At 54.2% G+C, this 13405-nt stretch overlaps 1 protein-coding gene across 1 annotated transcript in view; it reads left to right on the top strand.

Moving 5' to 3' along the window:
- Nucleotides 1–13405, top strand: part of SHANK1 (SH3 and multiple ankyrin repeat domains 1) — a 46898-nt gene that overhangs the window by 26568 nt on the left and 6925 nt on the right. The window contains exons 15-22 of the mRNA XM_052656083.1: nt 2134–2216; nt 2453–2577; nt 3169–3304; nt 3745–3825; nt 4391–4414; nt 4621–4689; nt 5151–5269; nt 12277–12373. Coding sequence (XP_052512043.1) covers nt 2134–2216; nt 2453–2577; nt 3169–3304; nt 3745–3825; nt 4391–4414; nt 4621–4689; nt 5151–5269; nt 12277–12373 — 734 coding nt within the window. The remainder of the gene's footprint in view (nt 1–2133; nt 2217–2452; nt 2578–3168; nt 3305–3744; nt 3826–4390; nt 4415–4620; nt 4690–5150; nt 5270–12276; nt 12374–13405) is intronic.

Raw genomic sequence — 13405 nt, 5'->3', positions numbered from 1 at the left:
ATCCGGAAGAGCTATGGGGCAGCGAGGACATGAGGCCTCAGAGGAGATTGTCAGGCTACACGGTGGGCCCAGAGCTGGGGACAAGGATGCTACAGAGTTCGTGGTCAGACACAGGCAGCTCTAACCTCTCAACCCATTTCTATTGGCCCCATCGTTCACCCACTCAAGGAGCCTTCTTGACCTCTTTCCTCCCCTTCTTCATCACTTTCAACCCCTTCCCTCCTTCTCTTCCAACATTCTGTCCACTCAGATACAAGGAGATCGATCCCTGGGTTGAATACAAGGTCTAGAAGACATAGTGGATATTGTGTAGACATGTTTACTGGAGCCTCGTCAGCTCTGAGCCAGGGCAGTTATGGGCTGTGTCTACATGTGCGTGCCTGCTGTTGGGCCCACGGGGTTCTAACAGTGGCTGGGAGCAGGGCTGGGGCCAGGGCACATGTGCAGAACACTGTCCCTATGGTACAAATGTATGGATTCAACTGTGGACATGTTGGGGGTCATGGGAATATCCAGCAGGGCTTGCGTGTGTGGAGGGGGTTGGTGCCAAAATACAGTAGGAACGCATTAAGTATTATTGGCGTGTGCTAGTTTGTGTTCAGGGGGCGTATTATGGGAATAGACTGAGATCAGAGTGTGGGGGAGTTATTATTGGAGCATACTGGGATGTGTGGGGGAGGGGGTTGCTGAAATATACTGGAGTATTTGTGGAGGGCTGTTTTGCCAAACCTGTGGGGGTAGGTAATTGGAATGCACAGGGAGCATGCTTGTCTATTATGGGAGTGTGTTGGGGCCTGCGGATATTACTGGGGTATTCTGAGGGGGCTGCGTGTGCACTGGGCCGGATTTCAGACGTGACTGCAGGGTGTCTGGACGCTGCATGGCATGCTGCCTCTGGGGACAGGGGTGGGGGATAGTGGGTATTCTGAAAAGCCTGGAGCTGGGTGCCTGGGTAATCCTGCTTATACTGGGGCTCCTGGAATGGAATGGATGTGCAGTCCTGATGTACAGCGTGGTGATGTCTAGGGTTTGTGGCTGTTACCTGAGTGAGCCAGTGTTGAGAAACATGAAATAGGTCTGCGTTTGACTAAACCTTCCTGGCTATGTGAGCATCCCCTAAATACACTGGTGGGCTCTGGTGGCCTTACAGGGAACCCTCCACGTATTCACATGCAGTTTTCATTTTGCTAGAATCCTCTGACCGCATGAAGGAGATCCATTTGAGTATGCCAGGAAGTAGATGTCATCGCTGCACGCTAGAATTTTCTGTGGCGATGGAGATGTTCCGTATCTGGGCCATCCAGAGTGGTAGCCACTAACCGTATGTGGCTGCTGGGCCCTTGGAAACGTGGCTAGTGAGGCTGAGGAACTGAATTTTTCCATTTAATTTTTAATTAATTTGCATATAAATAGACACAGGCAGCTAGCGGCCACCATATTGGACAGCTGCTGAATAAGCAGTGTTACAGTTTGCTCAGGGGCCTGGGGAGATGTTACTGTAGCATGTATATATGTGTGTGTGTGTGTAGTCCGGGAGTTGGGAGAGGTATCATCCAAGTACAGTTGTCCCCTGGACCAAAAGACTTGACCAAAGACAGAACACATCCTCCTGCGTCTGCGCTATGTATGCAGCACTCTGCTGAATACTGTATACACTCTAGATTAGGGAACTCACACCGTGACCCTGTCAGGTGGGGTCTGTCATCGTCCGCTGCGATCGACAAGGCAACCGAGGCCCCAGAGGTTAAAGTCGGGGCTCAAGGTCACAGGCAGGAAGTGGCCAGCAGGGCCTCCAGCCAGGCTGTCTGGCGTGTGGCAGTTGTACCTCTGCGTTCCTCCCGCGGAGCCTGCTGAATGGATGGGTGGATGGATGCACTGATGGATGAATGAGGAAAGAGTGAGTGGGAGACGGCGCACCCCGGGCTCCGATGGGGAGAGGCCTGTCAGGGCTGCTGCAAGCAGAGGCACGTGGAGTGGGTGAGGAGGCTCCTGCGAGGAGGAGGGGGGCGGGACGAAGGGTTCCGGAGCTTAGGCTCAGGTCGCCAGGTGGCTGGTGGGGCACCAGGTGGCTCCGTGTCTCATGATCCCTTTTCCACCCACCCCACCCCGCCCCTCCCCCACCCTCCCCACCAGCGATTACATCATCAAAGAGAAGACAGTTCTGCTGCAGAAGAAGGACAGTGAGGGGTTTGGGTTCGTGCTCCGGGGCGCCAAGGGTGAGTGCCGGCCGGGGAGGGCATGGGAGAAGGGCTCTCTGACCCAGGGGGATGGACAAGGGAAGGGACCCCCACCCACCTCTCAGGAACCCTCCCCCGACCTGCCCACCACCCCACCCGGGGATGCTGGTCCCTCAGCTACTGTGAGGCCTCCGTGACTTGGGTCTGAGCCCCATCCCCTGCTCGGCCTCTCCACCCTCTCCCCTCCGACCCCGCCGGCTCCTCCCCATCTGCAGCGCAGACCCCCATCGAGGAGTTCACCCCCACCCCAGCCTTCCCGGCACTGCAGTATCTGGAGTCGGTGGACGAGGGTGGCGTGGCATGGCGGGCTGGACTGCGAATGGGAGACTTCCTCATCGAGGTGAGTCCTGGCCCCCAGCCTCCCAGGGGCTTCTCCCAAGACCCAGCGCCTGGCCCACCTGCCACAGACACCATGCTTTCCCCTGGGACCCTAGCAACAAACCCCCAGAACCCTAGTGATCCGTGCCAAGATGCTGCTGCCCAGAACCAGATTCTCCTTTGGCACCAAGCTTTCCAGCCCCATGCCCTGCCCTTCCCCCCGCCCCCCAGCAGCTAGCCAGCCTCTTCAGTGATTCCATCTGAAAGCCTCTCTGAAGCATATCAGAAGATAACAGACCTGTCCCCAGGGTGTAGGTGTGCACACGTGTGTGTATGTAGGCGAGCACGCACATGTGCACACGCACACACAGCTGGAGGATAAGGAGGGAGAGAGGCAAATAGGGTGGGCCCAGCCCCTTCCCCAACCCTGAGGCCCTAAGAGTTACAGGAGTGGAGAGGTAGGGGCTTGCAAGGGGGCTGGGGGGAGGAGAAGAGTGACCGACAGCGCCACAGACAGGGCCAGGCAGGAGGAGGCCACTTCAGCAGAGACCCAGAAGCAGAAAGCATCCCACCCCTCACATATCAGGTGTGGTTGGGGGTGTCTGTGCCACAGGTGAACGGGCAGAACGTGGTGAAGGTCGGCCACCGGCAGGTGGTGAACATGATCCGACAAGGGGGCAACACGCTGATGGTCAAGGTGGTGATGGTCACCAGGCACCCGGACATGGATGAAGCTGTTCACAAGAAAGGTGCTCCTTCCCCCGACTTGTGTGGTCAGGCTTGGACACTCCCCGCGCCCGCCACTGCCACTGGACTAAGACCTTCTGCAGCCCTAATGACCCAATGGTCCCATCACCAGCAGCAGCCTTCCCCCTCCCCAAGGCTGCTTGATCATGACCCTCAGGAGAGGAACTGAGCGCAAGCTTAGCTTGCTGGAAGATCCCCTGGAGAAGGAAATGGCAACTCACTCCAGAATTCTTGCCTGGAGAATCCCATGGACAGAGGAGCCTGGTGGGCTAGCTACAGTCTGTGGGGTCTCCAAAGAGTGGGACACGACTTAGCTACTAAACACCATCACCGGCATCTCTTCTCTGAGCTCTGGGAGCGCCGCAGTGGTTGGGGGTGGGGTGGGCCTGGAGGGTTTCTGTCCATGGTGCCGATGTCTGACCTCACTGTCATTTTTTTCCAGCACCCCAGCAAGCTAAGCGGCTGCCGCCCCCAGCCATCTCCTTGCGTTCCAAGTCTATGACCTCCGAGCTGGAGGAGATGGGTGAGCTGGTGGGGCTGCCGGGGACCAGGTGTTGCGGAGGGAGAGGGGGCCGAGGGCGGCTGGGTTTGTTAGTGTTAGTGACCAGGGGCTCTCGTCCTCCTGTCCTCATCGCGTCCCCCAGCCCACGGGTCAGACGCCCTCTGACCTGCGTGTGTGTCGCTGGGAACGGGCGGCTGAGAGTCAGCTTTCCCTGTTTCTATCTGTTTCTCTGTCGGGTGTCTCTCTGGGTCTGTAACGTTCCTCTGCGGGTCCCGGTTTCCTTTCTAGCCCCTCTCCGTCTGTCCCAGCCCCACCCGCACCCTCCATTTCTCCCTCTACCAGCTCCCCGCACTCCCACTAACAGAAGGGAAGGCGAGCCCCCTCCCTCCAGGCAAGGCCGAGTGGACCCGGGGGGTCCGGATCCCCGCTCCGCCCCCCCCCCCGCCGCCCCGCCGGAGCGGATCGGGGCAGCCGAGCGCCCCCCACCCCGGGTCCCTGAGGGAGGCGGGCGTTCCAGAAAGGGGGCCCCTCGCCTCCCCACGAAGTCCTAACTCTTGGCTCCTCTACTGCCTCCCCCCCGGGCTAGTCTCCCCCTGGAAGAAGAAGAGTGGTGAGTGGGCACAGGACTGGCGGGAGGGCCCCCGTCCCGTTCCCGCCGGCGGACTCGCCCCTCCCCGCCCCCGGCCCCTCACCGCCCCACTCGCGCTTGCGCACGCCCGCCGGCCACGCCCGCCGGCCACGCCCGCCGCCGGCCGAGCCCGCTCCGCCCCGCCCCCGGGGGCTCCCCTGGGCTTCATCCGCCTCCTTTGCCCACAGAGTACGAGCAGCAGCCGCCGCCGGTGCCCAGCATGGAGAAAAAGAGGACTGTGTATCAGATGGCTCTCAGTAAGTTGGCCCAGCCCTGCTCCCCGCGGGGCGGCCCCAGCTCCCCCGACCCCACGCCCCCTAGGGTGCCGCATCCGCCCCTCATCCCTCTCGCTTCTACCCCGCGCCCCCTTCAGCCACTTCCACGCTGATTGTACACAAACCCCAGCTTTGCACTAGCTGTTACGGTTAAGCACCCACCTCTGTCCTGAGGCTCTTCGCAGCCCCTTCTGCCTCCGCTCCACCCTCCCTCGTAGGATGTCTGTTCCCCGCCTTCAGCCCTTTACATCGCTGCACCCTGCCTGTCTTGCCCGGCTGGACCGTGTGTCTCCGAGGAGGCCCACCGGGAGGGAGATGGAGATGCCCTTCGCTGGTTCATACAAGTCACTGAATGGGGCACCCAGCAGCTCTGTCTCTGTGCCTGCCAGGCCGAAGCCAACTTCATTTCGCTGTCTCTCTGCCCCTCTTCCGCCTCCCCCTAGACAAACTGGATGAAATCTTGGCGGCAGCTCAGCAGACCATCAGTGCTAGTGAGAGTCCTGGGCCTGGTGGCCTGGCGTCTCTGGGCAAACACCGACCCAAAGGCTTCTTTACCACTGAGGTAGGCAGCCTGGTCTGTGGGACTGGGGAACCTGGGGGACTTGGGGGGAGGGAAGGTTGAGGGGTAGACAGGGCAACTTGTAGCCTTTATCCCTCCCTCTACAAACCCTTTGTGATTCCACTGTGTTGAGTGCTCTGCCTAAGGGGCACCGGATTTTCTGGGGTCCCTCATTGCTCCCCACTCTGGGGGGTCCCCTTTCCTCTCTACCCATCCTCCTCCCCCTTTATCCCCCAGATCCCATCTCTGTCCCCTCCCCCCACTCCCCATCCCCAAACTTCATTGCTCCCTCTGTGGCCCACCTCTTTCTGTCCATCTCCGACCTGCCTTAAGGATCTCAAGGAAGGTAAATGGAGGTCAGGGATGGCACTCCCTGGCACAGGCACAGCGCATAATAATAGGTGCTCAACAAGTGGTAGTTATTAAAATATTAATTATCGTCTCTGTCTCCGCTCTGCCCGCTCACCTACAGTGGGTGTTGATCACATTTCTGACACTCTGTTTTTAACATGGATTATCTCATTCGTTCCTTGGAATCATCCTGGAAGGTGCACTGGGTTGTGATACAGAAGGGAAACTGAGGCTCAAAGAGGGAGCCAGGATTTCAGCGCCAGGCAATTCGGCAACTGGATCCACGGTCCAGCCACCGCCTTGTCGTTTCTGGTGCAGGCCTGCTGGTCCCTCGCTGGACTGTGCCCCTTCATGGGGACACATCCCCACCACTACTCTCCGGTTCTCTGCCCAGGCCCTCCCTGCCCTCTGAGTGCACCCTCTGACTCCCTCTTTCAGTAGGCCACACCCACCACCTGGTGGCCAAGAGGCCACTGATTCTAAAAAACCCTGTGCTTTGACTTTGGAGGGATTGTGGACCCTTTTAGGCTGGCCTAGTCCTCCGAATAATACTCCAAATTAATACTCTGAATAATGTATAAAATAAAATACATAATCCATAAGGGCCAAAACCCTTGATAGCTCAGCTGGTAAAGAATCCTCCTGCAATGCAGGAGACCCTGATTCAATTCCTGGGTTGGAAAGATCCACTGAAGAAGGGATAGGCTACCCCTTCCAGTATCCTTGGGCCTCCCTTGTGGCTCAGCTGGTAAAGAATCTGCCTGCAAAAAGGGAGATCTCGGTTCAATCCCTGGGTTGGGAAGATCCCCTGGAAAAGGGAAGGTCTTCCCACTCCAGTATTCTGGTCTGGAGAATTCCATGGACTGTATAGTCCATGAGGTTGCAAAGAGTCGGACACGACTGAATGACTTTCACTTCACAAGGGTTAAGAACAGTACATAACCATGGGGAGTGACAATGGAAGAGGGTAGCCCCTCAGGGCAGTACAAGCCTCACCAAAAAGAATTCAACTCTTGTGAGCAGATGAAGTGAGGTTACAAGCCCCTTGAACCAAAAATAAAAGTAAAATATAATATATAAGATAACAAAAGAAGCCAGGTACACAGAAAAACAGTTATCAAAACATTTTAAAATTTTTATTAATATTTATCTTTATTTATTTATTTGACTGTGACGCATCTTAGTTGCTGCACGTAGGATCTAGTTCCCTGACCAGAGATGGAACCCCGGCCCCTGCATTGGGAGTTCAGAGTCTAAGCCACTAGACCACCAGAGAAGTCCCTCAAAACACTTTTAAAAGCAGAATTTGTGATACAGTCATGTCGGTGCCTTTTCTTCAACACAGTATCCAGCAAGTTCCGGTGGTGGATCTAGACTACTCTAATTTCAAGGTTTCAAAGAAGCATAAACACTGTTTAGCGAAATGTGCCGTGAAGAAAGCTCTGCCATGAAGCAGGCAGAAATACCAGTGATTTCTGATATAGTCACGTTTTGCTAAGACTGGCACGGTGTGTGGCCGTCGTCCTTAATTGAGGAAATGTTGTGTTTTAGTTGAAGGCTAATGAAAATCAAGATGTAGGGAGTTTTCTCTCCATCCTAGTGCACAGCCCCCCTCCCCACCCCCAAAATCTATCCACAGCCCTCCCAAGGGTTCAAACACCTACTCTGGAAGGGTCAGTACTCTTACCAGAGCCAAATGCAGCTGGCAGATTTTGTATTCAGAATTTCTTTCCGATTTAAAGGCAGAGGGTCCTTGGCCACTTCTCAGGGCTGGGCACAGGGCCCTGCATGCAGGAGGCCCTTCCTTCACACCTGTCCTTGGTTTCTCAAAGAATCTGAAATCTCTCAGCCTGGGATTTCCCTGATGATCTGGTTGTTAAGACTTCCACTGCCGGAAGCCCTGATGATCTGGTTGTTAAGACTTCCACTGCAAGAAGCACAGGTTAGATCCCTGGTTAGGGAGATTAAGATCTCGCATGCCACGTGGCCAATAATAATAACCTATAGTGGAAAAGAACCTGTAAAAGAACAGAGACATACACGTATATCATTTTGCTGTACACCTGAAACTAACGCAACATTAAATCATTGTAAATCAATTCATTGTAAATCAACCATACATCAATTAAAAAAAGCACATGGGCAGTAGAGCCAGGCAAACCTGGCTTCAAAGCCTGACTCCCTCTAACTCTGTCACTTGGGCCATGCTTTATAATTTTTCTGTGCCTCAATTTCCTGTTCTGTAAAATATGGCTTAAGTCAGTCTTGCTGGCTTTTAGGAGGATTGAATGAGATCAGCTTCTAGCAGAGGCTCTCAAGAGATGGTGAGCACCCCTAGCCACCATAACCTAACTGGAGCCCCCACTGTGACCCCAGCCTGCACCCCCAGAGATGAACCCACAACATCCCAGGCTCAATATGGAGTCTCTAGTAACAGATTAGGGCCAATCCTGTTCTCATTTATTCAACAAATGCATGGAGTACCCACCAAGTGCCAGGTTGCCAGCTCCTCTTTGCATGAACCTGCGTTACAAGACAGACGAGATCCTGGCTCCAAAGACACCCCCTCCCCCAGGGACCAGACACTAGCCAGTAATAAAACCAGCTACCTGCCCACCCCCATCACCGAGAAATAAAACGCCAGAGGTCTTCATGGGGCCTTCTTTTCTTCTGGGTCCTGGAGGCCAGTGGTCATTTCCCTTTTTCTTTTCTTTCCTTCTCCCTCCTGGGGTCTGTTCCTGGGCCTCCCCCAAGCCCTCCCTCTCATGTTGCAGGCTGTCTCTGTCACCATCTCTGCCCCCCTCCTCCCACCAGCCATCCTGATCTTTCTCAGCCCCTGAGACACAGGGGCTCCTCCGTGTCCTTCCTGTGTCTCTATGACCTTCCTGTGTCTCTCTGCCTCTCTCAGTGGGTGGTCTTGTTCTCATCTGTGTCTCCATCTCCCATCTGTTCTGGCTTCTCTCCCCTTTCCCAGCTGGACTCTGCTGCGTTTAAACCAGGGGGACAAGCAGGCAGTGTGGAAGCCCAGTGCAGACCCCAAGGCTCCTTTTAACAGGGGCCTGCACCACAATGGACAGAGGTCTCTGAAAGATACACCTCTGGGTTAAACGTAAGGGGGGCTAGGGAGGATCCACCACGCCAACAGGGGGGCTGCAGACCCCTGGCAGATCCACTGAAGATCAAGATCCCTCTTGGGCTCCGTCTCTTCCTAAGGCTTTGCTGTTCGTCTCTCTGTTCTCTCCTCTGTGTGACCTTGGTTTTCTTGGCTACTGTCTCTGTTACCTGGTCACTGATCCCCTCTTCCCAGGGGTCCCCTGCTCCCTGTCCCCCACATCTTGGACTGGGTGGTCCAGGTTCTAGTTTCAGCCTCTCTCTGGACTCAGTTTCTCCCTCTGGTTGTTTTTTCCATATCCTCTTGGTTGCATTCTCTGCCTCTCCCCCTCCCGGGGCGTCTCCGACCCTTCTGACTGCATGTTTTCCCCTCCTAGGCTGGCCCTGGCCCTCTCCATGGCAGGACCTCACAGGACCACCTTTTTCTCGCTGCCTTGCTGTTTCAAGTCCCCTCCTGTCTCTCCCGCGCACCTCTGGACCCCCATATCTGTCTTTTGTCTAGCTCTGTCTCTCCATCAGCCTCCTACGCCGGTCTCTTTCCCCTCACCCCTTTCCGGGGCTGGCTCCCTAACGTGAATTTCCCAGCCTATCTTCAGCCTTTAGCCTGTGCACAGCGCCCGGGCGCGCTCTCCTGTGGAGGCACCGGACCCTCAGCCGACCCGGGAGGTAGCGCAGAGGAGGGCGGGACCTCTGGCCGACTTCCTGGGGAGAAATCTGCCAGGCAGCCGGTGACGTCACGGCACCTGGCGCCCTCTGATTGGCTGCCCTCTCTGCGCGGGACAGGATGCGTCCAGTTTGTCGACTGAGGTCAGCCTGTTCCACCTTGAGTTGGTCCGCCCCTCAAACAGTCATTCCTAGCCTCCTCAGACGCTATTATGCCTCCTCTGTCAATCTGGCACCTCCTCTGCCACTCTGATCCCTCTTGGTGCCGAACTAACCCATTCTTTGATCCCTCTTTTCCCCACACTTAGAAGGTCTACCAGTGTGCCAATATCAGACAGCTCTCCCTTGAGCCTGGATCCTCTTCGGTTAGGGGAACTCTTCCTCTGTCACCCTAACCCCCCTGCTTTTATTCCGCCCCCTCCATTGCCTCCTCCCGCCTTGACTTCTCTGTCACTGTGATCCACCTCCCATCAGTCTCTCAGAGATCTAGTGTTACATCATCGGTGGCTTGCCACACCTTGTCAGGATGTCCTTCATTCTGCAAGTATCTATTGAGCACCTACTGTGTGCTGGACCTGCTGCTCAGTGCTGGTAGTACAGGAGGGAACCTGTCAAATTTCCTTTAGAGAATTGGGGGAACTGGGTTCCACGGTAAGAGAAATCTCCAAATAACAGTGGTTTGAACAAGATAAATGCTTATATCTGTCGTGTTGAACAAATCAGGAGTAAGGCGTCTAAGGAACCTGTGGTACCCTCTATGGTCATGAAGATCCTTAGGTCTTCTGATTGGCTGCCCTCTCTGCGCGGGACAGGATGCTTCCAGTTTGGGTCTAGGATCCTTCACATCCCAGACACAAAGTTCCCTCATAGTCCACAATGGCTGCTGGAGCTCCAGCTATTGGACCAGCATTCCAGATAGCAGGAACAAGGAACAGTGGAAAGACAGGAGTGCAAAGGAGGGCACATTGTTGCTTCTTGGGTTACCTCTAATGAGACTTTCCAGAAATAGCACACAACACTTCCACTTTTGCATTTGGGCCTGCACCTAGTCGCAAGGGAGGTTGGGAAATACAGTCTGTTAATTAAGTGCCAAAGAAGATCAGGCTGTTCTTATTGAGTAGAATGGGTATTGGGTAGGCCACATGCCGAGGAAGACAGACAACAAACAAGTAAGCAAATAATTATAATGACTCTAACCTGGGGTGAATGTTATCCAGGCTGAACTGTATTCAAGTCTCCTTCCTACCTGAAAAGAAATGAAAACATTTCTCCTCCAGAATTATCATAAGCCCTTGACCCTGTACCCATAGTGCCTGGGATAATGTCTGGTGCCATCAGGGAGCCAACATTCTAGCTGGGGAGACAGACAGTAAACAAGTAAACCAGATCATTTCAGATGGAGAGAAGTGCCTTGAAGAAGACAGGACAGGAAAATGCAGTAGGCTGTGACTGGGAGGGATGTTTGAGCAGAAGAGGTAAAGATGATAAAGAATCTGTGATGATTAGGAGGAAAACATTGCAGGGAGAAGATCCAGGACTTGTAAGTGTCCTAAACAGGGATGGACCTTGGGACATCGAAGGAGCAAGAAAAGGTGGGCATGGTGGGACCAGAGCGGGAGATGTAGGCAAGGGCTAGATCATACATAGTGTCTTAGTTTGGGTTTCCTAGAATCAGAGTCAGAGATACTGATGCTCGAGAAAATGATTTCTTAAGGGGGAACCTGTAAAGGTGTGGGGGAGACAGGATGAGCTGCAGAGGTCAGCAAGCCTGATCTCCACTGAATTTCCCCTTCAGCCTGATCTCTCACAGAGCTCTGGAGTGTGATGACAGGATGGAGTTAATCCCGCCTTAGACCTTCATGTCACTGGGCTGTGGGCTGCTGCTCCCAGAAGTGGGGACACCTAACTGCTTGGGCACATCAGCTCCTTTGGGGGAGGGTGATTCTTCAGAACAAGGTGCCGCCAAGTGCTGCAGGCAGGTGACACTGCGGCTGGGGACGGGCACAGCATCCTGGCCAAGAAGATAACTGGGTGAGCACAGGCAGGGCCTACCGCAGGGGGATTTGAAGATCAGACTCGGGAATTCGGATCCCCTCTGAACTGATGTGAGATGTTGTAGTAGGATTTTAAGCAGGGCAGTAGCATGATCTGAGTTTCTTTTAGAAAGATCCCTCATTTTTTTTTGTTAAGATTGATTGATTTTTATTTATTTGGCTGTGCTGGGTCTTTGTTGCTGCGTGGGTTTTTCTCTAGTTGCGATACACAGACTTCTCACTGCGGTGGCTTCTCTTGTAGCGCAGTACCAACTCTAGAGTGCCGTGGCTTCAGTTGTGGTGCACAGGCTCAGTAATCTCAGCTCTTGGGCTCAGTTGCGCCACAGCACGTGGTGTCTTCCCAGATCAGGGATCGGACCGGTGTCCCTTGCATTATAAGACAGATTCTTAGCCACTGGACCACCAGGGAAGCCCGCCTCTGACTCTTGTGTGGAAAGTAGATTAGAAAGGGGTGTCAGGACAGGGCTGGCAGCCAGGAGCCAAGGAAGAGGCTACTGCAGCCATCCTGGCAAGTGATAACTTGGACCTGAGCAGTGACAACATGAGTGGAGAAAAAGTGCCCAGATTAGTGATCGGTTGGAAGCAGAGCAGACTCAGTTGATAATCTGCCTACCCTCCCCCCAATTTCTTCCTCCCCACTGCTGCCATCAGGATTCAGAAATCTTTCTCTTCCCCAGAATTCCCTTCCATTTCCTTCATGCCCCTCTCCCTTCCTGCAGAGGCTGGAGAAGGGAAGGAGGATGGCCATGGGGGGAATCCATGGATTTCCATGCCCTGACTGATCTTTCCCTGCTCTCTTTTCTCTCCCCTCCTCTGACCACCAACCCAAAGTCGAGCTTTGATCCCCACCACCGCTCCCAGCCAAGTTACGAACGTCCTTCCTACCTGCCTCCTGGACCCGGGCTCATGCTCCGGCAAAAATCTATTGGTATGTCACCTGTAGGGGAGGGCATAAGGGATGCTGGAGGGGAAAGGGGAGGCTGGGAGGGTGATGGTTTATGGGGAAAACAAGGGAGCCTGGGGATGTTCTTTTCTCTTTCCGTATGTGACAATGAAGTTGGGGAAAGAGCTCAGGCTTTGTTGCTGGGCAAACCTGGGTTTAAATCCTGGTTCTTGTCCATCCCATCTGTGTGGTCAGGGGCAGGTGGCTTCACTTCTCTGGGCCTGGGGCTCTGCATCTAGAAAATGGGGGCATCACTGCCCCTGCCTGGATGCAGTAAGTCAAAGCTCCCACCACAAACTCTGGTTCATTCTCTCATAGCTGACTCCATTTATTTATTCATTTATTTTACAGATGTTTATTGAGCACTACCATATGCCAGGCTAGACTACTGGGGATTTGTCAGGAAACAAAACAGACTAAAGGGTCCTGCCCTCATGGAAATTACCTTCTAGCAGGGGAAGACAGACAACAGATTATAAGGATGAAAAATAAGAAAATGATATAGTATGTTAATTGTGGTGAGTGCTATGGGGGAAAAAAAAAGTAGAATGAGAGAGGTCAGGCGTGCTGGGGGGGCAGGTTTAAGCTGAAAGTTGGAGATGAGCAGGGAGCCGTGGAGATATCTGGAGATAAGGCATTCCACGGAGCAGGCACAGTCAGTGCAAAGGTCCTGAGGCAGGTGTGGGGGACTGAGCTGCCATTTGCTGAGAGAGCAGCTTGCAAAGATAACAGGAGAGATTAGGAGCTCAGTTTAGGGTCTGCTGAGCTTGAGATGCCAGTGAGACATCCAAAAGGATGCAACATTTGGATACATGAGCCCAGAGCTCAGGGGCAAAGATGGGGTCTAAGACAAGCATGGGAGTCTTCAGCAGGGAAGTCGTGAATGAAGTGGTGACATTGGTTGAGATAGTCAAGGGAGAGAGAGAAGTCAGAGGTGAAGCGAGAGTCGAGGACTGTGCCCTGGCAGTTGATCAGTAGGCGAAAGATTTCACTCCTCCGATTTTCTCCAAGTTGGGT

The sequence above is a fragment of the Budorcas taxicolor genome, chromosome 18, assembly GCF_023091745.1.
Source record: "Budorcas taxicolor isolate Tak-1 chromosome 18, Takin1.1, whole genome shotgun sequence".
NCBI lineage: Eukaryota > Metazoa > Chordata > Mammalia > Artiodactyla > Bovidae > Budorcas > Budorcas taxicolor.
This window is presented reverse-complemented; position numbering and strand designations above follow the sequence as displayed.